This window comes from Hyperolius riggenbachi, chromosome 6, assembly GCF_040937935.1.
Source record: "Hyperolius riggenbachi isolate aHypRig1 chromosome 6, aHypRig1.pri, whole genome shotgun sequence".
Lineage (NCBI taxonomy): Eukaryota > Metazoa > Chordata > Amphibia > Anura > Hyperoliidae > Hyperolius > Hyperolius riggenbachi.
In genome coordinates this window covers 56,944,009-56,967,742 of record NC_090651.1, presented here as the reverse complement: position 1 = coordinate 56,967,742, position 23,734 = coordinate 56,944,009, and the positions used below count along the sequence as shown (strand labels likewise).

Below are 23,734 nucleotides of genomic sequence, written 5' to 3'. Positions count from 1 at the left end.
ACCACCTTGCTTTGGCCTGAGACCCGCTGGGGATTGCTGCTGCGATTACAATTGCGCAAGCGCTTTGTGCAGCAAGCGCTGGGGGGTTATTTGCTTGGCAATTTAGGGAGCATTTGGAAGCCCTGTGCAATAGCTGTACAGCACTTCTGAATTGTGTTTAAAAAACATACAAAAAACCTCACTGTTTTAATCAAGTTTAATATACTTACCGGGTCTTCTGATATCCGGTTCCAGTGCACAGCCCCGCCCCCTAGCAAGAGGTCATAGACCTTGTGAACCAATGCTGTGCGGACGCTTTACTAGACTGTAAGCTAGTGACCATTCTGTTGGTATGGAGGAGGCAGAGGGCCAATGTGCAGAGTTCACTTTTCGGTAGAATGATTCTTTAAAGAGGAACTTCAGCCTAAACAAACATAAAGTCATTAAGTTACATTAGTGATGTTAATTAACATAGATAGGTAATATAATATCTTACCGACCCTGTTTTAAAAGAACAGGCAAATGTTTGATTTCATGGGGGCAGCCATCTTTTTGGTTGAAAGGAGGTGACGGGGAGCATGAGACACAGTTCCAACTGTCCTGTGTGCTGATCACCCCTCCCAGTTGCTAGGCAACGTGAACAACAACATAGGAAATCCCATCATGCTTTGCACAGCATCAGGGAAAAAAAGCCCGGGCAGTTTTCTTTGATGGGTGGAGCTTAGCTAAAAATGCAGCTAAAAATGATGCTTTGGTAAGAAAAACATAGTTCTGATGCTGTGAAACTGTTAAAGAAACACCAGGCCTTTTCAGTTCTGCAGAGTAGATTTTTAGTCCGGAGGTTCACTTTAAGACATGATATAATGGCTTCTTGCGGAGCCTAATCACTTTTTTGCCAGCCTGTCCACACAGCTGTGAGCTCAGCAGCTGTCTGAAGGATGACTTTCGCAGACATCATCACTGTGGTTACCAGTTTAATTTTGAAAATGATCCTAGCACAACTGTTAATGTCTTTAGCGTTCCTGACCTTTTACCCATTAACCTGATCACTGCTGGTTGAGAATGTCAGGCATGTGTGCTGTACTGATACTGTACAGTGCTCAGCTGAGGCAGAGGTCAAAGAAGACTTGAAGTGGATGTAGGTTCCTCAAAGTTTATCCACTTGTGACACCGTTCCCTCTGCTCAAAGCCAATATATAATGTTCTGGGGGGGAGGGGGTAGTTTTTAAATACCTGTTTTTGTGGCCCAATGTAATTCTGGTCCAAGCAAAAAGTCATTGAAAGGGTTCAGTCTTCCCCAGTGCTCCAGTATCCCTCCTCACCTGCTTTCTTCATCACCTCTTCTCAAAATTTTGCAAACAGTGGTGTACTGGTTATTAATCGTGACTTGCAGCACTGGGTCCCCGGTTAGAATCCCAGCCAGGTCACTATCTGCATGGAGTTTGTATGTTTTTCCTTTGTCCGTGTGGGTTTCCTTCAGGCAATATTATCATTACACGAGCAGTTCCCCGATCCATCTTTCTATAGGTGAGAACATGTGACGCCACACGACAGGTGCCAACGAGAGTTCTAACGTTCTCGGCACTTTCCTCAGGAACCATCAAGGATCGCAAAGATCTGATCCACCTTTATGGTCTTAATCGGCGCACATCGCAAAAGTCATTTGTTTAATCGTGAACGCATACCCACGTCACATAATCATAGAAACAATCACTTGTCATTCATAAAATCGACGGTTGTGGGAAAAATTGCAACGTGATTACGTAGCCTTAGTGTGTTCATACATGACTTAGGGTTTACAGGGCACAACTTGGTCACACAAACATGTGGAGGACTTATAAACCTCATGCAGATTGTGTCCTAGCTAAGATTTCAACCTTCATTTCGGGTGAAGTTACCCTGTTGTATTAGGCAGGAAGCACACTTGTCGGCTCAGAAAATCCTGAGTTTCCTGCTGTGTGTGTTTCTGCGTTTTTCACTGTCATTGCGTTTTTGTTTTTTTACTTGTTTTTTTGTATGTGTTTGCTTTTTGTATTGCTCATGCATTTTTCATACATTTGCGTTTTTAAAGTGTACCAGAAACTATAGAACATAAAATATTTATGCATACTTGGGGCTTCCTCCAGCCCCATGCGCACGGATCGCTCCCACGCCGCCGTCTTCAGTCTTCTCCCTCTTCGGTACCAGGTCCAGTAACTTCCGTCAGTCTCGTCCAGTCTGCGCAAGAGAAGTGCGCGTTCTACGAATCTCTGTCGTAGCAGTCTCAGTCGTCTCTCAGCAGTCGCCGGAGCGATACATAGAAGGCGCACTTCCCTTGTGCAGACTGGCCACGTCTGGCTAAAGTTACGGGACCCGATACTGAAGAGGGAGAAGACCGAGGACGGCGGCGGCGGAGCGATCCGTGCGCATGGGGCTGGAGGAAGCCCCAGGTATGTATAAATCTTTTATGTTCTATAGTTTTTGGTTTCCTTTAATCTGCCTTTTTCATGAGGAAAAATACAGTATTATTTTTATTACCGTATTATTGATAAAGCGCCAACCTATTCCGTGTATCAGATACATTTTGTAAAAAATCCATGTGAAACGCCTGCGCTTTGTATGCCCCATACAAAAATGTTGTGTGCAAAAGGCATTCAATTTGCATACAGTATGCGGGAAGAAGCAAGAAGCTATGCAATTTTAAAACTCAAATTGTAGAGAGTTGCAAATTACAATGTGCCCATAGATTTTCTTTACATGGGATGTGGCAAAACGCATGTAATTGAGGGTAGGAACACACTAGACAAAAACCCTAGCATTGCAGAAAACGCACATAAGCAAGTCAATGGGCCGCTTGGAAAAACGCACACTTACGTTCTGCAATGTGCATTTTTTAAAACGCAGGACTTGCTGCATATTTTCCAAAACACATCTAAAACGCACATAATGAATGTCAATGGTGACGCGGAGGTATTGCGTTTTAGTGCGGTTTTTTTATGCTTTTTTTTTAGTTTAATGAATTTCTGTTTCTTGTAGCCTTCCTAGTGATTAGCATAAAACGCATATCAAAAACGCGTACAAAACGCATATGCAATTTATATATGCGAACCTCAAACGCATTAAAACGCACACAAAATGCTAGAAAAGCGCATGTTCGGAACAAAAACGCAAATGCACTGAAAACGCACAAACGCATCTGCAGCAAAACACAAACTTTCACACACTGCCTAGTGTGGTCCCAGCCTCAGACATGTGCTCCCAGCCTTAATGAGGGAACATTCATTTGCATGCAAACAGTTTGCAGCACTGGAGGGATTATTTCCTTAGGTCAGGGCTTGTTCACATCTTGGGCATTTTCGCCTTTTTTTTAAGCATCGGCAATTTTCAAAATCACCCTAAAAGCGCCTGTGCAATGATTACCTATGAGAGTGTTCACATCTGTGCGGTTTGATAATGATCCGCTCACCAAAGCGCTGCCTGTACCATTTTTGGGGCGATTTGCCTATAATGGAAGGTATAGGGAAATCACAAAATGCTTGAAAATGCGCTGTGTGTAGCGATTTCCCCAGCGCTTTCATGAATAATTACATTGTATTTATTCATTTCTGGGTCAAAGAGTTCACTTCCTGACTTGCGTCATGAAGTGTAAAAACAAATCCCTCTGCAAAAGCGCTTTATAAAAAATTGCAGCGTGCAGGTAAGCGTCGGGATGTGCTGAAAAAGATCGCCCACAAAATCGCACATGGCTGGCATCAGCGATTGCAATTTTGGATGTGGACAAGGCCTAAGTGTCGCTACTTTTTTGGGGGGTAAGAAGGTTAGGTCAGGGTAGGGTTGTCACTGAGGGCTCGTTTCCACTAGAGCGAATCTGCATGCGGTTCCTTCATGCAAATTTGCTCAACCAATACAAGTGGATGGCGCCGTTTCCAGTTGTCAGGAATTCTGTGCGGCTCGCTATGCAGAAAAAATCTGCACAGCAGAGCTGTCAGAATTCGCACGCCCGCACGTGAATTGTCGGTCATGTAACTAAATAGGAAAACCTCAAGCACGTTTCCGCGTGCGATTTCGTTTAAAAACCCATGTCAATGCTTGCCGGCATTGACATGGTTAAAATCGCGTCAATAAAATTGCGAACGATTCCGCATTAAAATCTGCATGGAAACGTCAACGAATCCGCAACCGTATGCGGATTTGTTGACGCGTTTTCCGTGAGCAAATCGCGCCGCACAAGTGGAAACGTACCATTATGGTCAGATCGAACTTCTGGGTAAAGTTAATATTAACAATAGTTAAGGGCCCTTTTACACTTAATCAGTTGCTCTCAGTTAAAACAGAAAGAAAACTGATTTTCAAAGTAATGCCCATGTTTTCCTATGGCACCTTTCACACTTAACGCGTTTTAACTGAAATCTTCTTCCCAATGCACTGCTATGGAAAAAAACGCGCACTAACGCATCCCAACTGATTAAGTGTAAACGGTGCCTAAGGGATCGGTGGTGCGTCCACACCTTTGATGTCGCCCGTCAGGAATCTGCACCCAATCACCTCAGGCGTCATTGCTGGGCCAGCCTGTACAGGTGCGTGTAAGCTGTGTAGATGACAGTGCGCTCTGTTGCTATGTGGGGTTGGAGGGACAGGGTACCAGCGTGCACAAAGGAGTAGGCCGTCGCTCCGCCCAGTTGATAAGCCGGGCGGATCGATTGCAGAGCTGTGGTCAGGTGCCGTATATACGCCTGACTATTGGCTGAAGCAGTCGTTATTGGCCGCCTCAGCCGTCTTCAGCCATGCTCGTGTGCGAGGAAGAGCTAAAGCTAGGCTTAGTGACACTTTCAGAAACAAATCTAAATCTGCACGGCATATAGAAACGACAATAACATTCAGAAAAATACTTTCCAACTTCTGGTTGGACCTAAATATATATATATCGCAATACTACATTACTGTTCCTAATTAGAATGTTTTAATTATTATACATTCATAGATTTTTTTTATTTTTTTTTTAAATTCAGGACAAAGTGGCCAATGTCTGGTGCAGTCTGAGCATACTCTTCAAAATTAAGAGCGTTCTGTCAGCGGACAGTCAATTAAAGCTCAGGTAAGTCTCTGTTTCAGGGAAATGGATGGTCTATATATCTGTGAATGTGATCAGTTGGGAATAATCATATACAGTAAATAGGGGGGTATTTTGTCATGAATTTTGGACATTGCTTCTTGCAGAAGAAAGACACGCCAGTGACCACTGCTTATAATCGTGGTGCACCGTGTCGCAAAGTCACTAAAGCCACCAGTGTAAATCCGTCACATGATAAGTAACTGCTGGGTTTGTGCTGTTTCAAGCGGTCCTGAACTCTTGCACAGAACAGAAGGAAAGCAGAGAGAAATGCACCCTGTATGTATCTAGAGAGTTTAGCCTGTCTAATTCCCCCTCATCTGAGACTAATCACAAGTTGTAATTTAATCTCTAAAGTATTTCAGCTGGCAGCCTCGGCAGAGCAGTTAATTTGTAATCGCAAGATATTAACAGTATATCTCCTTCCATTAAGGGCCCGTTTCCACTAGAGCGACTCTGCATGTGTTTTCTGCATGCAGATTTGCATAACCAATAGAAATCTATAGGCCTGTTTCCACTTGTCAGTAATTCTGTGCGGTGGACTGTGCAGAAATAATCTGCCCAGCAGAGCTATCAGAATTCACACACCGCAAGGTTAGTGTGCGATTTGCCTATTTTTGTATTGCAGAATTTCAAGACCCAAAAGGGGGGGAGAAAGCCCTGCCCTTGGGAGCTTACAATCTAAAGGAATAGGGGGGGGAGCTAAAGGAATAGATCTAATCGGTACAGATTGGGAAACCGCATGCCATAATAGTCATTAACATGAGTTCTTGTAAATACAGATACTTTTGTAACAGCCAAAGCCAAAAATGGTCTTATGTAAGTAACGAATAGGCCGTGTAAAGTGACCACGGACTAAATGGGAGGAGGGAGGGGTGGGATTAAGGAATATCCCTCAATATGCTTCCTATGGCCCCTTCTCAACATTCACAATGAGGGAAACGCAAGTGCTGTTGCAACGCGATACAGTTTTGTTTTTCATTCATTATAATGAATGGAAATTGCAATGCGTTTGCAGGAATTGTGGGCAACCATACATTGTGATTCTGCGGTCCATCGGAAAGTATCGAGGCGGACATCAGATTGTGCAGTCTATGCCCTTCTGATGTCCCTGCGGAATCGCATAGCCAAAAATGCGAATGTGCGTAAAAGCTTTACTCTCCACACATCATAATCTTTTCTGTTTTTGTTTAGCAAGAAATAGGTTGGTCTGATTTACATCACACATTTTTTTTACCCTTGTTTAGTTTTGCCTGTACGCTCCTGAGTGTCCTGCCAACTTGTGTCAAATTAACAAAGAATCCATCCATCAGGGGATTCAAGCTTTCCATGGTGAGGTCAATTTTAACTCTGCTTAACATGTTCTTGAAAGCCTATCATTAAAATTGTTACCGTAAGTGAATCCAAGGTGAAATAAAAATAAAAAATAGATACTTACCTGGATAGTTCAGAGGCTTTCTGTGTCCTCCTCAGCCCCGTTGTTGCCGCACAAAGACCCACTGAACATATCTATCAAGAGCTTGTGTTCTCTTGGCCGCACATGCGCCAGTAAGCTGAAGCCGCTCGTCCATGAGTGGCTTCGTGCTGCTGCTCATGAGTGGCTGTACTCAAGCATGTGGAGTAAGGGTACATACACACGGCACACAAATGTCTTTAGCTGCGAGGCAGGAACTAAAGGCTCACACACACGCTCAACAAAAGTCTTTTAAATGCACAAATATCAAACAACGTGAAGTAGTTAAACAACATTTGTCAATTAATGCTGGGAATACACCATACGTTTTTTCATCAGATAGATGGTTCGATGGGTAATTTTCTGACATGTCTGATCTTATTTCCGATCGTATTTCCGATTTCTCATAGAAGTGAATGAAAATAGATAAGAAAAGATAACAGAATCTAATCGGAAATCGATCGGATGGAAAATCGACCGTAAAAACGCATCGTGTGTACTTAGCATACAGTTGGGCAACTTTTGTCAAGGCGACAAGGCGTTATCACTGATAAGAGGCGACCAACTACTGATAAGACACAGCTCAAATAAATTCAACTGTTGGATTGACTTGAGCTGCGTCTTATCAGTAGTTGGTTGCCTCTTATCAGTGATAACGCCTTGTCGTCATGGCAAGTTGATTTTGCTATTGTTCAAAAAGCTGATAATAAGACTGATAAGAAGTCAATCCAACAGTTGGATTGACTTTTTATCAGTTTGATCAGCTTTTTGAACAATAGCAAGATACTTATTTTTTTTTAGGTGTTTCAACTTCTTTCACAATAAAAGTTGTTCAACAATTGTGCTGCATAAAAGACCGCTGTTGAGCGTGTGTATGGGGCTTAAGAAGAAAATGCATCTCTGGTTTGCTTTAAGTTCTAGTGTTCCACATGGTCACCTGACTACTTGAGTTCTGCAGGAGGGATTGCCGTGTCACCAAGCTAGTAACATTGCGCCCTTTACCCTCACAGAATCAGAAAGAGCATCAAGTCTTTGGCCTGGCATGAGGTGGAGGTCCAGGGCCTAGAGAACAGTAGAGACCTGGTATTTTTCTTCTACATCCTGTTCCCACTTGTTCCCACTGCCAGTACACTATTGACAATAGTTACTACTATCGAATCCTTCTAAATACCTCAGTCACATAACTGCCCCTGAGCCCGGTTCACTTCAACTCACATCCTGATTTTCCTCCCATTGGAGGAGAGATGTGGCCACATTACTGCTGCTTAATGTCCCTCCCAATCAGGATGTCAGTAAAGATCTTTATACAACATCGGGGAGCTTTTGTATACACTCTAGCTTCTCAGATGTGGCAGACCTTGAAGTTCCCCTGAACTGGGGTAAAAACCTATAAAATGAAGCCCATTGTGGGCTAGATTACCTTTTCAGAAGTGTTTCCTGGTCCTTGTAGATTTAGCTTCTCCTGGAAGTGCCTCCAAGTGGCACACTGCTATTCTCAACTGCGCAGGCACGAGTTGTGAACTGTGTAAGCTTTCAATGTGCTTACACAGTTTGGAACTTGTGTCTGCTCAGTTCTGAGTCACACGCCACCGCTAGGGGGGGATTCCTGGTTTAAGTATTTTGACTGGAGGATCCCATTGAATATGAATAGGGAATGGGGGGGGGGGGGGACACCCTGAAGACAATGAGCAGCACTTCTAAATAAAAGTTATTTAGCTCACCATGGGCTTAATTCATTTTTGTTGTCCCTGGATTAGGGGTACTTCAAAGGCCGTGTTTCATCCAGTGTCTGCTCATAGCTTTTGTGATGATATAAGATTTTCCTTATTTTCCAGGATTGAATGTATTTTATTCTGTTTTCCCAGGTTATCTGTTCCCTGTCCTTCTTCCTGTTCTCCTTTCAAGTCCATGAAAAGTCTATCCTCCTGGTTTCACTGTAAGTAGTCACACTTGTCAAGAATTAGTTTAAGGAGGAGCTTAAACTAAGGATTACCTTCATTCCAATCAATAGCTGATAGCTCCTTTCCCATGAGAAATCTTTACCTTTTCTCAAATAGATCATCGGGGGCTCTGTATGGCTGATATTGTGGTCAAACCCCTCCCACAGTGTGATGTCATGGCCATGGTCCTGACAGTTTGCGGTCTATGAGCCTTGTTGCGTTGTGGGAAAAATAGGCTTTTTCAAACTACTAAGCAAGTGATATCTCCCACACAGAACATTTATATTACACTTTTCTCCTGGCAGGCTTAAAGCGCCAGAGCTGCAGCCACTAGGGCACGCTGTATAGGCAGTAGCGGTGTTAAGGAGTCTTGCCCAAGGTCTGAGGCAGAGCCCTTAAAGGGATACTGTAGGGGGGGTCGGGGGAAAATGAGCTGAACTTACCCGGGACTTCCAATGGTCCCCCGCAGACATCCTGTGCCCGCGCAGCCGCTCACCGATGCTCCGGCACCGCCTCCGGTTCACTTCTGGAATTTCTGACTTTAAAGTCAGAAAACCACTGCGCCTGTGTTGCCGTGTCCTCGATCCCGCTGATGTCATCAAGAGCGCACAGCGCAGGCCCAATATGGTCTGTGTCTGCGCAGTACACTCCTGGTGACATCAGCGGGAGCGAGGACACGGCAACGCAGGCGCAGTGGTTTTCTGACTTTAAAGTCAGAAATTCCAGAAGTGAACCGGAGGCGGGGCCGGAGCATTGGGGAGTGGCTGCGCCAACACAGGATGTCTGCGGGGGACCATTAGAAGCCCCGGGTAAGTTCAGCTCATTTTCCCCCGACCCCCCTACAGTATCCCTTTAACCAGTACACTATCCAGCCATGTTGTGTTATCTTGTACAAATACGGGTCTCTGCTGGACCCACTTTCCAAAAATGCAAATAGCCTGGCTGTGTTTGGCTGTAATGCTCTCTGAGCTACCGAGTAGAAGTAAGCATTGAGCCAATGGAGTCTGAACACCTTGGCCCTTTTTAAATTCACTTTTTCTCCTAGGTGATATTTTGATGCTGAAATCTATTAAAAATCTTTATGCAGTGTGTGGAGGGATTCAATCATGTAGATCCTGACTGATCAGACTTTTGCCCACATCGACCAGTGTATGGCCAGGCTAAGACTGCTTGATTTCAGCCTATACTGCTCACATTTCCAGTCCACTTTAAAGGAAACCTAAACCAGTTGATGAAAAATAGATTCACTTACCTGGGGATGGGAATGCGAATGTAGCTGGCGCGGGACAGGATGGCTGCAGAGGGCTGGAAGAATCCACAGGTAAGTGAAACTCTTTTTCATCAATCGGTTTAGGTATACTTTAAAGAGGAACTCCAGTGAAAATAATGTAATAAAAAAAGTGCTTTGTTTTTACAATAATTATGTATAAATGATTTAGTCAGGGTTTGCCCATTGTAAAATCTTTTCTCCCCCTGATTTACATTCTGACATTTACCACATGGCGACATTTTTACTGCTGGCAGGTGATGTCAGTGGAAGGAGATGCTGCTTGCTTTTTTGGCAGTTGGAAACCGATGTAAACAGCTGTTATTTCCAAATCAGCGCTGCGTAATTTGTTGGCGCTTTATAAATACAATAAATAAACAATGCAACAAGGCTCCCACAGTGTGCTGTCAGAACCATGGTAATGACATCACACTGTGGGAGGGGTTTCACCACAATATCAGCCATACAGAGCCCCCTGATGATCAGTTTGTGAAAAAGAAAATATTTCTCATGGGAAAGGGGGCATGAGCTACTGATTGGGATGAAGTTCAATTCTTGGTTATGGTTTCTTCTATTGGTGATTCAGCGTAATTGACAATCTCTGGCGATTTGCAAATTGCCAGTGCAGTGTCTCCCTATGGGAGCATTCACAATGCAGCTCATGCAACGCTTTGGGAGCAATCATGAAAAATAGTCGATAAATTGCAATTGTGATTTTTCTGCAGTTTTTGTTGTGAAACAGACTTTAGTCCTATTGGTCACTACTCACATTATTTACACTTGCTGCAGAGCAGTAAACTAAGGATCTCTGCTTTACACTTGGCATCAGACCAGGATCTGGAGCTCTCAAACAAAATTAAACATTCATGTGCAGCACTTTATATATTTCTGATTTATTTTTGTTTTATTATTTATTTAAAAGTGTAAAAATTGTGTGTAAAAGTCTTGATGACTTGTGAAAGTGTGAAGCAGCTGGATTATCAGAAAACACAAGAAAGTTCATTACCATTCCCTGGTTGCCTGGTGACTGAAAATGCTGTCAGAACTGTGGCCTTTTTTTATTCTAATGAGCAGGATGCACATGGCAACAGCAGCCATGTTGCTTCTCACTGCAGGCCATCCACTCAGTTTCATTGACTGCTTGTCAGTGAGATGTGAAGGGCTTAATCTGTGGTAATTCTTTGGTAATTGTGTGTAACGACTCTCAGATAGCCTTGTTTACACAACACTTCACAGGGCAGATTAGCACAAAAGAGTTTTATCACCTGCTACCAGCATACAAATGACACTGAGAGGAGGAAGTGACACCTACCTTTGTTTTGCTGAGGAAATAGGTTGCAGTTTGTGTAAGCTCCTTTTTTCTGCATGGGGTGAGGGGAACCAGGAGCTGCTAAGCTGTTGTAGTACTACAAACTCCAGAAGCTGCAGAAAATTTCCATTTTAGGGAAGCTAATGTCAAGGAAAGCAAACCAGTACTTAAAGAGAGTCTGAAGTGTAAAAAACAAAACAAAAAAACAGATACTTGCCTAAGGCGGGTGAAGGCTCTGGGTACTAAAGAGCCTTCCCGTTCCTATGGTCCCCGTGTTCCAGCGCTGGATATCCCATTAGCAGTCTCTGACCGATGGTGTGGAAGGCTTTGACAATCTTTGGGAGCCCAGCTGCTCCGGACTGCACCTGCGCGAGCACGTATTCTCACGCATGCGCAGTATGGAGCAGCCCGTCTTTGGGAGCATTTGGGCTCCTGAAAATTGCCGAAGCCTCCAGCAGCAGTGAAAGTGGGCATTCTCCAACCCATCGGTCAGAGATCCAGTGCTGGAACATGGGGACCGTAGGAGGAACATGAAGGCTCTATAGGCCCTAGAGCCTTCCCTCTCCTTAGGCGAGTATCTGTTTTATGTACGCTTTCAGACTCGCTTTAAAGTGAACCTAAACTGAGAAGGATATGGATTTTTCCTTTTAAAATAATACCAGTTGCCTGACTTTCCTGCTGATCCTCTGTCTCTAATACTTTTAGCCACAGCCCCTCCACAAGCATGCACATCAGGTGGATTAGCTGCATGCTTGTTCAGGTGTGTGATTCAGCCACTACTGCAGCCAAAGAGATCAGCAGGACTGACAAGCAACTGGTATTGTTTAAAAGGAAACCTCCATATCCCTCTCAGTTTAGGTTCCCTTTAAGCAAGTTTACCTCATTGTAATTAATAATGCTTGAGGGGTATCTTAAAGTGGACCTAAACTCTTGCATAGGACACAAGGAAAACATAACAGAAATACACCCTGTATGTATTTAAAGAGTTTAGCCAGTGTAATTCCCCCACATTTGTGTCTAATCACTAGTTGTAATTTGATCTACCCCCTGTATCACATGACTGCCTATGGCATATAAGCAGATAAGCCCATTTGAAAGCACAGGCTGTAAACAATATGTCTGCTTCCATGAATCAGGGAGTAAAAACTGTGCAGATTTATTTTAGGATTTGTATGAGCTGTAACAAATAAATATTTGTTGTTTAAAGGTTATTATGCTGTTGTATAACTTTTAGAGCAGAGAGGAGTTCTGAGTTCAGGTCCACTTTAAGCGATGAGTAACATGGGGCCTGATGCACTAATCTCCAGTAATTGTACTGTGACTAGCCAAGGGGGAGCACCAGCCTCGAACCCAGTAGCACAGCTTTACCGCCATAAAGCGTGCATTGCTATGTTAACATGCGTCACCATAGCAGTGTGCGCATTAACCCGGTAACGCTCAGATACCTTTAGGCCTCTTACACAGTAAGACGTTGCGTTTGATGCGACGTTAAGGTCGCATAACGTGCCCCTAATGCAACGCATTGAAAGACTATAACTTGGACGTTATTTAGCCCTGCGTTTGGTGCGCTGTTTTTGTCGCACAGTGATGGAACGAAAACGGCACATGTGTGTTAAAAAAAAATGAAAACCTTACTGAGCATGTGCAAACCTGTCTCTAACGCAGCTAAAAACGTGTATAACGCATAGCCTGCAGCACTTTCATTTAACGTGCAGCGTTAGACACCAACGCAACGCCTGCACTGTGAACAGCCCATTGATTTTTCATTGTTGTAAGTTATTATGCGTTACATGTTGTTGTAACGTGCGACTTTAACGTCGCACTGTGAAAGAGCCCTTAAGCTACGTTTACTGTATGCATTGTGTTAGTGCATTAGCCTCCAGCCAGATGTGTTGCCAATATGTGGAAGGGCAATACATCTGTGCACAACGCACTGCTGCATGCATTTTCACCGCACAGCGGATCCATTACACTGAGAAAGCCACGGAATGTGCGCAACAGGGATCCTTTGGCACAGTGCAGATATTATACACCTAATCAGTCAGGAAAAAACAGAAAACAGCTTAGTTCTGAGCAGAATTGGGACTGGACATACATAGGTTTATCTCAATTGCCTGGCAGCCAGTAAAGTTACTGGGCAATTGTCCCTCTTCCCTCCCCTCCATAGCACTAGAATGCTTTTGCTTCTGTACAGCAGTCTGCCCCAAGCTGTTGCTCAAGGGATCGAGTTCCCGGTCCATGGGCAATAGTAATCGTGTGTGTGTGCGCATCTCTTATGCTTGGTACACACCATGCAATTTCCCGACGGATAGACTGGTCAAAACAATTATTTCTGACAAGTCACTTCTATTCAAAATCAATCAGAAAAACAATTGGAAACCAGATCGGACCTGTCGGAAATAATTGATTCGATCTGACGAGAAATTCTATGGTGTACCAGGCATAAGGTTTTTTTGGGCTTTTTCTCACCAAAAATCGCAAAACGTGATCACAAAAGGCAAAAGCGTTTTGAATTTTGCGATTGGTGTTTTTGCGATTTTCACTGTGTTGGCCTCAATTGAAACGCAGGAAAAATGCAGCAGAACTATGATTGCCTTTTAAGAAAATCAAAAATGTATCCCGATTCCAATTGTAACTTTACTGTACTTGCGTTTGGAAAATCACAACCCTTTTCAAAACCAAACGAACTGCAGCGGATGTGAAATGGCCCTTTCACACTGTATCAGTTGCTGCAAAAGAGGTGTGGGGAAAAATGTTGTACAGAAATAGTAATAAACTAAAACAAAGGTTCTCTGCTCAAATTAAAGTGTAAGATAAGTTTATCGTATCAAAAAAACAATAATGAGGTTTATGGAGGCTGACATATTTATTTCCTTTTCAAACAATACCAGTTACCCGGCAGCCCTGCTGATCCTCTGCCTCTAATACTTTTAGCTGTAGACCCTGAACAAGCTTGCAGCAGATCAGGTGTTTCTGACATTATTGTCAGATCTGACAAGACTAGCTGCATGCTTGGTTCTGGTGTCATTCAGTCATTACTGTAGTCAAATAGATCAACAGGGCTGCCAGGCAACTGGTATTGTTTATAAGGAAATAAATATGGCAGCCTCCATATTCTTCTCACTTCAGTTGTACTTTAAGTCCATCATAAGTAAGTAAGAGAGAGTAAGGCCAGGGAACACTAGAATTCGCAAAATGCAATCGCTAGCGTTTTGTTGGCGATTTGTTCTGCGTTTTCTGGCAATTAAGGTAATTCATATACTATGTATTCGAACCCAAACGCTCACAAAATGCTGTTTGACCTGCTCTAGTGTGCTCAACACCATAGACTTACTCTAGCAAAGCGTTTCTTACACTAGAAAAAGGATTGTCGGAGCTTCAAAAACATCCCCAAAATTGCTCTAGTGTGTCCCAGGCCTAAGTTCCCACAGAAAACCCATTCAAACACAGGAATAACAACATCCTGCCAGAATCTGTTCTTGGGACTAGGGCTGCAGTCAGGGCTGTGGAGTCGGAGCAATTTTGGGGTACCTGGAGTCGCTGGTTTCCTAAACTGAGCAGTTGGCGTTGGATGATTTTTGTACCAACTTCACGGCCCTGGTAAGTACAGTATTAGACCAAAGAGTTGGAGTCGAGGAGTCGGAGCAGTTTCGGGTACCTGGAGTCGGTGGTTTCATAAACCTGAGTCCGATGGTTTTTGTACAGACTCCACAGCCCTGGCTGCAGTGATAAACACTTATATACTGTACCAGCTGGTGATATTGGCATTATAGTCTGATGTACAATTTGTATAGCACCACCATCTTCTGTGGATAATTATGCACATACTTTTTAAAGCATAAACTCAAGTGGATAAACAAAAACATACAGTACAGACCAAAAGTTTGGACACACCTTCTCATTCAAAGAGTTTTCTTTATTTTCATGACTATGAACATTGTAGATTCACACTGAAGGCATCCAAACCATGAATTAACACATGTAGAAGTATAGTGCATAATCAAAAAGTGTGAAACAACTGAAAATATGTCATATTCTAGGTTCTTAAAAGTAGCCACCTTTTGCTTTGATTACTGCTTTGCACACTTTTGGCATTCTCTTGATGAGCTTCAAGAGGCAGTCACCTGAAATGGTTTTCACTTCACAGGTGTGCCCTGTCAGGTTTAATAAGTGGGATTTCTTGCCTTATAAATGGGGTTGGGACCATCAGTTGTGTTGTGGAGAAGTCAGGTGGATACACAGCTGATAGTCCTACTGTATAGACTGTTAAAATTTGTATTATGGCAAGAAAAAATCAGCTAAGTAAAGAAAAATGAGCGGCCATCATTACTATAAGAAATTAAGGTCAGTCAGTCTGAAAAATTGGGAAACTTTGAAAGAAAAAAAACTCTTTGAATGAGAAGGTGTGTCCAAACTTTTGGTCTGTACTGTACATCATACAAATGGATAAAGGTGATGTACATTATTAGCAGGAAACAATAGTGTGGAGGGAATGTGCTTAACATGCAAATCACTCAATCATGTGTTTTATTTTAGGCCAGTCTGTTTCCTCCTTGGTGATATTCCACTCATGTCGACTTGGTTTTTGCTTACATCTACTTTCAGGTAAATGATATTTGTCAATGGATGAAATAGTCAAGGAGTAGGTGGGAGGGGACACCAGCCAGTCTCTTACTGTGAGCAGATAGCTGACCCCACCTAGAGGAGGAGTTTTAAGAAAAACATTTTGATAGGAGACCAACTTTACAGTAGCTGAGAATGTAAAACCTGTAAAAAACTGTTTTTTGCCTCATAACTTTCAGCCACTTTATTAAACCTACACGTGAACAGCATATATGTAATGTAAATGCTGGGAACACTGACAGGTTTTGCTTTAAAGCATACCTGAAGGATTAAATACAAAAAAAAATATGGAGACAGGTGGGTGAGCTCTAGCTGTCCCACACTGATTTTAAGTTGCAGCACCCCCAATGATATTCAGCCAATCACTAGGTGGAGGATTGTCACATGGGTGAATTGAGCATATCAGATTTCAGCAATTTGTACAAAGATATTCTGGAGTATTGTCTGTATTGTCTTTGCATCCCATAATTCCTTGCACATTATTCTTAGGAGGTCATTGAGGCATTGCATTGTAGAATGTGTTGTGGCTTTTGCCAGGACTTGCACCCATAGTGGTGTTTGGGATGATGTCGAGGGGTCCGAAGATCCTTCCAGAAATGACAATAGACACAGAGACCCCGGGGAGCCCCATATAGTGCAGGATTTCTTGATATCTGATAAGGTTGCAGAAGAGTGACATTCACAAGTGTGGGTTGCTATATTTGCAACCACAGTATGATGGCAAGTGAGTAAAACCCAATGTCACTCGGGCTCTTTAGGATCATGGCGTCAGGAGGGTCACACTCTACAAAGAGCTGTTGTAAGTCTGAGCAACTTGGAGAACAACCCACCATAACCCCCCCCCCCCCCCCCCCCACCTCCACCACCACCAAAAAAAAAGAAAAGATATGGATAATCCAAAATAATAATATGAAGGTTTCTTACTTTAAAAGGCAGAAAATGCCTTCCATGAGGTAAACAAGTATTTTATTTAACATTAAAAAGGGATAACTTGTCTCACGGATCTCTGTCCGCTTCCTCAGATCAATATAAAGTGTCTGAAAAAAAACACTTGTGAGCTTGGAGCGCCTCTCCCCAGCCCCCCCCCTCCTCCTCCAGTTATCTTAGGGATATTTGTGTACCACGTGAGCGTATGTTTTTGTGGGTGGGGTCTCCTGGTGCACTGAAAGGAGTCGTTTTGATACAGTTAGGTATTTATTGCCGCCTGGTAGTTCACCAGCCTGTGCCACTCTGTGCTGACACATTAACTGTACTGACCTTTACAGAGAGCTGACCTTGTGTTTTCTCTCCAGCCTGCTGCCTCTTCTGCTGAAAGACGGGTTAATCATGGCATACATTGCTATGATGCTGGCGTTCCTCTTAGTGACCACAACCACGCTGTCATTCCATAAGAAAACTTCCGAAGAGGCTCTGAAGCTGAAGCCATTCTGTGTCTCTGTGAGGAGATACATGTCCTGGTTTACAGTGCCAGGAAGTCTTCTCCAGATGCTGGTAAGGCTCATACCAGGGACACAAAGGGGGGGGAAGAGGCACCCAGTGGTAAATAAAACTGTGTTTAAAAACTGAAGGGAGATGTGGCTTACCTCAATAACGACTTATTCTCAGCCTAATTATGCAAAGGAAACCTGTTTCGTGGGTGTAATGCCCACTTCCTCAGGCCAAATACAGTTCCATAGATGTATATAGAGCCAAGAACGGAGCGCCTCATACCAGGGAAGATCTGGGCCCAGTCATGCAGTTTTTCTTGAGTTTAGTTGCAAAGTGTTAACCAAGTGGCCTAATTTGCTGGACTAAAAAATGTGAAAATAGTTCAGCTGGTCAAACTACATAGTGAAAAAATGCATTTCCTAGATCAGCTTCATAAAAAGAGACGACTGTTGGAATTATTTCCCTTGAAATAAAGACAAATTATTGAATCGGACCTTTTACAAAAAGACCGTTAAGGGGTCTAATTTTAAGCATGTTCTCCATTAGAGATGAGATGTATTTCACCCAAAGGCAAAATTCAGCTCTTGTGGAAAGCTGTGCCTGTTGTATCAGAAATGAGAAGTTAAACACTTCCAGTCTTGATATAATAAATGTTGATGAAGCGAAAGTATAATGTGTTTCTGGAAGCGCTGCTGTGGAGCCTGGCTTCCCTCAGTACTGCTTTGTGCTTTTGATAAATAATTTTAGCACTTGACTGTATGGACAGAATGACTGGACCTGCAGGGAGTTGCTCACATAGAGCCAAGTAAGCAACCACTGGGCAATAGTGACCTTTAGGCATTGGAATATGGTCACAGCACCGGTCTTGTTTAACCTCCCTGGTGGTATGATTATTTCCGGGTTGTAGGATCTTTTAAAAATGTTTCAGACCCTACAATCAGGAAAAAATCATGCCGCCAGAGTCTCTGCAGCAGCCCCCGCTCTCACTCACCTCCCTGGGCTGTAGCGCTGCAAATTTACCTCTATCCTCCGGGTGGTGCTGTAACTCTGTAGTGAGATCAATGACGGCAATCTCACCAGAGTGATTAAGAGCCTGGGAGGACAGGAAGGAGAACGGCTACCGAAGTCTGGATCCCCCAGGAGGTGAGTAATAATACCCGCTGCTATACTCTGCATTTAACCCCCGGCAGGTAGCCTGAGCTACACTCGGGATTACTGCAAGGGAGGTTAAAAGACATCTGAAGTGAGAGAGATATGAAAGCTGACATTTTTTTTTCTTATAAACTATTCAAATTGTATGGCTGTCATGCTGATCCTCTGCCTCTAATACTTTTAGCCATAGACCTTGATCATGCATGCAGATCAGATATCTCTGACTGGATTAGCCATATGCTTGTTTCAGGTGTGTGATTCAGACACTACTGCAGCCAAAGAGATCAGCAGGACTGCTAGGCAACTGGTATAGTTTAAAAGGAAATAAACATGGTGTAACTTTTGTTTGGGCCTTCTTGTAAATATCCATCTTGAAGTAGCAGCAAAGTAAGAGGCTAGCGTAGTAATCACGAGTAAGCACCTAAGTAAGCATCAGTAGACATAAGTGAGCATAAGTAACCGTACATAAGCTAACAATAAAACTATGGATACATGGTATATACAAAAAAAACCCAGCTTAACAAGTGCTAAAGGGGCACTACAGCGAAAAATTGTAAAATTTTAAATATGTGCAAACATATACAAATAAGAAGTACATTTTTTCCAGAGTAAAATGAGCCATAAATTACTTTTCTCCTATGTTGCTGTCACTTACAGTAGGTAGTAGAAATCTAACAGAAGCGACAGGTTTTGGACTAGTCCAACTCTTCATGGGGGATTCTCAGGGATTTATTTATTTTCAAAAGCTCTTAATGAATGGCAGTTGCTCTGTCCAACTGCCAAAAAACTGTGTAGCAAGCAGGGAAGCTGGCCAGCATCATTACATAGTTACATAGTTATTTTGGTTGAAAAAAGACATACGTCCATCGAGTTCAACCAGTATAAAGTACAACACCAGCCTGCTCCCTCACATATCCCTGTTGATCCAGAGGAAGGCGAAAAAACCCTTACAAGGCATGGTCCAATTAGCCCCTAAAGGGAAAAATTCCTTCCCGACTCCAGATGGCAATCAGATAAAATCCCTGGATCAACATCATTAGGCATTACCTAGTAATTGTAGCCATGGATGTCTTTCAACGCAAGGAAAGCATCTAAGCCCCCTTTAAATGCAGGTATAGAGTTTGCCATAACGACTTCCTGTGGCAATGCATTCCACATCTTAATCACTCTTACTGTAAAGAACCCTTTCCTAAATAAATGGTTAAAACGTTTTTCCTCCATGCGCAGATCATGTCCTCTAGTCCTTTGAGAAGGCCTAGGGACAAAAAGCTCATCCGCCAAGGTATTATATTGCCCTCTGATGTATTTATACATGTTAATTAGATCCCCTCTAAGGCGTCTTTTCTCTAGACTAAATAAACCCAGTTTATCTAACCTTTCTCGATAAGTGAGACCTTCCATCCCACGCATCAATTTTGTTGCTCGTCTCTGCACCTGCTCTAAAACTGCAATATCTTTTTTGTAATGTGGTGCCCAGAACTGAATTCCATATTCCAGATGTGGCCTTACTAGAGAGTTAAACAGGGGCAATATTATGCTAGCATCTCGAGTTTTTATTTCCCTTTTAATGCATCCCAAAATTTTGTTAGCTTTAGCTGCAGCTGCTTGGCATTGAGTACGATTATTTAACTTGTTGTCAATGAGTACTCCTAAGTCCTTCTCCAAGTTTGATGTCCCCAACTGTATCCCATTTATTTTGTATGGTGCTAGACCATTAGTACGTCCAAAATGCATGACCTTACATTTGTCAACATTGAATTTCATCTGCCATGTATGTGCCCATATAGCCATCCTATCCAGATCCTGTTGCAATATGACACTATCTTCCTGAGAGTTGATGATTCTGCACAATTTTGTATCATCTGCAAAAATAGCAACATTGCTCACTACTGCATCTACTAGGTCATTAATAAATAAATTGAAGAGCACTGGACCCAGAACAGACCCCTGTGGGACCCCACTGCTAACAGTCTCCCATTTTGAGTACGATCCATTGACCACAACTCTTTGTTTTCTGTCCATTAGCCAGTTCCCTATCCATGAACACAGACTCTTCCCCAGTCCTTGCATCCTCAACTTTTGCACCAGACTTTTGTGGGGAACAGTGTCGAAGGCCTTTGCAAAGTCCAAGTATATCACATCTACAGCATTCCCAATATCCATATTAGCATTCACTACCTCATAAAAGCTGAGCATGTTAGTCAAACAGGACCTGTCTTTAGTAAACCCATGTTGATGCTGAGAAATAAGATTATTTTCTACTATGAAGTCATGTATAGTATCTCTTAGTAACCCCTCAAATAGTTTGCATACAACTGATGTTAAACTTACAGGTCTATAATTTCCTGGATCAGATTTTTTGCCCTTCTTAAATAATGGGAAAACGTGGGCTGTACGCCAATCCACTGGGACTCTGCCAGTTGCAAGAGAGTCACAAAAGATAAGATAAAGGGGTTTATCTATAACTGAACTTAATTCCCTTAGGACCCGAGGATGCATGCCATCCGGGCCAGGTGCCTTGTCTATTTTTAATTTATTTAGTCTTGCCTTCACTTCTTCCTGCGTTAAGTATTTAATATTACAGTTAGAAGATTGAGACTCTTCTGCCTCTGTAGTTTGCAACAGTGCTGTTTCTTTTGTGAAGACAGAAGCAAAGAAAGCATTTAATAACTCTGCCTTACCTTGGTCATCCACCATTGAGTTCCCATCCTCATCCTTTAGGAGTCCTATACAGTCAACCTTTCTTTTTTTAGAGTTAATGTACTTGTAAAACTTTTTTGGGTTAGATTTGATATCCTTAGCTATTTGTTTTTCAGCTTCAATCTTTGCCTGCCTAATTTCTTTTTTACAATTTTTATTGCACTCCTTATAATTGCTTAGTGCAGCCTCGGTCCCCTCCTGTTTTAAGACCTTATAGGCAATCTTTTTCCTCTTCATTTTATCTTTAACCTTTCTATTCATCCATAGAGGCCTTTTTTTATTCCTAGACATTTTGTTTCCATATGGGATATACATACTACAGTATTGATTGAGTATAAGTTTAAAAGCTTGCCATTTCCCTTCAGTGTCTTCCCCTTGTAGTACATTATCCCAGTTCACCAAACTTAGTGCCTGCCTAATTTGAGTGAACTTTGCTTTTCTAAAATTCATAGTTTTAGTGGTCCCGCTGCCCCGTGGCCTATCAGTCACCAGATCAAACGTTATCATGTTGTGATCACTATTTCCCAAATGTTCTTGAACCTGCACATTTGATACATTATCTGGTCAATGGATCGTACTCAAAATGGGAGACTGTTAGCAGTGGGGTCCCACAGGGGTCTGTTCTGGGTCCAGTGCTCTTCAATTTATTTATTAATGACCTAGTAGATGCAGTAGTGAGCAATGTTGCTATTTTTGCAGATGATACAAAATTGTGCAGAATCATCAACTCTCAGGAAGATAGTGTCATATTGCAACAGGATCTGGATAGGATGGCTATATGGGCACATACATGGCAGATGAAATTTAATGTTGACAAATGTAAGGTCATGCATTTTGGACGTACTAATGGTCTAGCACCATACAAAATAAATGGGATACAGTTGGGGACATCAAACTTGGAGAAGGACTTAGGAGTACTCATTGACAACAAGTTAAATAATCGTACTCAATGCCAAGCAGCTGCAGCTAAAGCTAACAAAATTTTGGGATGCATTAAAAGGGAAATAAAAACTCGAGATGCTAGCATAATATTGCCCCTGTTTAACTCTCTAGTAAGGCCACATCTGGAATATGGAATTCAGTTCTGGGCACCACATTACAAAAAAGATATTGCAGTTTTAGAGCAGGTGCAGAGACGAGCAACAAAATTGATGCGTGGGATGGAAGGTCTCACTTATCGAGAAAGGTTAGATAAACTGGGTTTATTTAGTCTAGAGAAAAGACGCCTTAGAGGGGATCTAATTAACATGTATAAATACATCAGAGGGCAATATAATACCTTGGCGGATGAGCTTTTTGTCCCTAGGCCTTCTCAAAGGACTAGAGGACATGATCTGCGCATGGAGGAAAAACGTTTTAACCATTTATTTAGGAAAGGGTTCTTTACAGTAAGAGTGATTAAGATGTGGAATGCATTGCCACAGGAAGTCGTTATGGCAAACTCTATACCTGCATTTAAAGGGGGCTTAGATGCTTTCCTTGCGTTGAAAGACATCCATGGCTACAATTACTAGGTAATGCCTAATGATGTTGATCCAGGGATTTTATCTGATTGCCATCTGGAGTCGGGAAGGAATTTTTCCCTTTAGGGGCTAATTGGACCATGCCTTGTAAGGGTTTTTTCGCCTTCCTCTGGATCAACAGGGATATGTGAGGGAGCAGGCTGGTGTTGTACTTTATACTGGTTGAACTTGATGGACGTATGTCTTTTTTCAACCAAAATAACTATGTAACTATGTAACTATGTAAGAGGTGGCCTGTAGCATACCCCAATAAGCAATTGGCAACTTTTATTTCCACCATGAATATTTACCCAAACGGACTCCACATCTTCGCAATCTTCCTCCATCTCATCGTTGAGGACAGCTGTAAGAGAATTCTTAACAAAGAGACAAACCCCTCCACCTTTTTTCCCTGTTCTATCCCTCCTAAACACATTGTATCCTTTTAAATTAGCTATCCAGTCATGGCTTTCATCCATCCATGTCTCGGTTATTCCCACAATGTCATAGCCTTTGTCATTCAGAATGAACTCTAGTTCGTCTATTTTATTTGCAAGGCTCCGAGCATTGGTTACCATGCACTTTATATTTTTACCACCACATTTACCAATTTTGTTTACATGAAATTGGCTACTTGAATTTTTACCAACCTCCTTAATCTTTACACTGTCCCCACCCCCCTCTCCACTGTCCATAATGATAGGTTCCCACTGTCTTTTTACCTCATCTTGTCTACGTATTGAGACTTTATCCTCCCGCCTCCCCCCAGATCCTAGTTTAAAATCTCCTCCAACCGTTTAGCCATCTTCTCCCCCAATGCAGCTGCACCCTCCCCATTAAGGTGCAGCCCATCCCTGCTGTAGAACCTGTAGCCGACTGCAAAGTCTGCCCAGTTCTCCAGGAACCCAAACCCTTCCTTCCTACACCAATTTCTCAGCCACTTATTTAACTCCCTAAGCTCCCTCTGTCTCTCAGATGTAGCACGTGGCACTGGCAGTATTTCAGAAAACACCACCTTGGAGGTCCTTGCTTTAAGTTCATCTCCAAGTACCTGAATATCCTTTTTGAGGACCTTCCATCTCCCACTAACTTTGTCATTGGTGCCAATGTGTACCATGACAGCCGGGTCTTCCCCAGCCCCACCCAGTAATCTGTCAATTCTTTCCGCTACATGCCGAACCCGAGCACCCGGGAGGCAACAGACTGTACGGCATTCGCGGTTTCTTCGACAGATTACCCTATCTGTGCGCCTAATAATTGAATCCCCTACCACCAGTACCTGTCTAGCCTTA

The 23,734-nt window shown here is 42.7% G+C and overlaps 1 protein-coding gene across 2 annotated transcripts in view; it reads left to right on the top strand.

The window, feature by feature from the left end:
* The window catches only part of ALG6 (ALG6 alpha-1,3-glucosyltransferase), a 71,224-nt gene that overhangs the window by 42,274 nt on the left and 5,216 nt on the right, over positions 1–23,734 (top strand). For both annotated transcript variants that reach the window (XM_068239333.1, XM_068239332.1), the window contains 5 exons: positions 4,968–5,053; positions 6,316–6,400; positions 8,387–8,457; positions 15,574–15,642; positions 16,953–17,151. In XM_068239333.1, the coding sequence (XP_068095434.1) occupies positions 4,968–5,053; positions 6,316–6,400; positions 8,387–8,457; positions 15,574–15,642; positions 16,953–17,151 (510 nt within the window). The remainder of the gene's footprint in view (positions 1–4,967; positions 5,054–6,315; positions 6,401–8,386; positions 8,458–15,573; positions 15,643–16,952; positions 17,152–23,734) is intronic.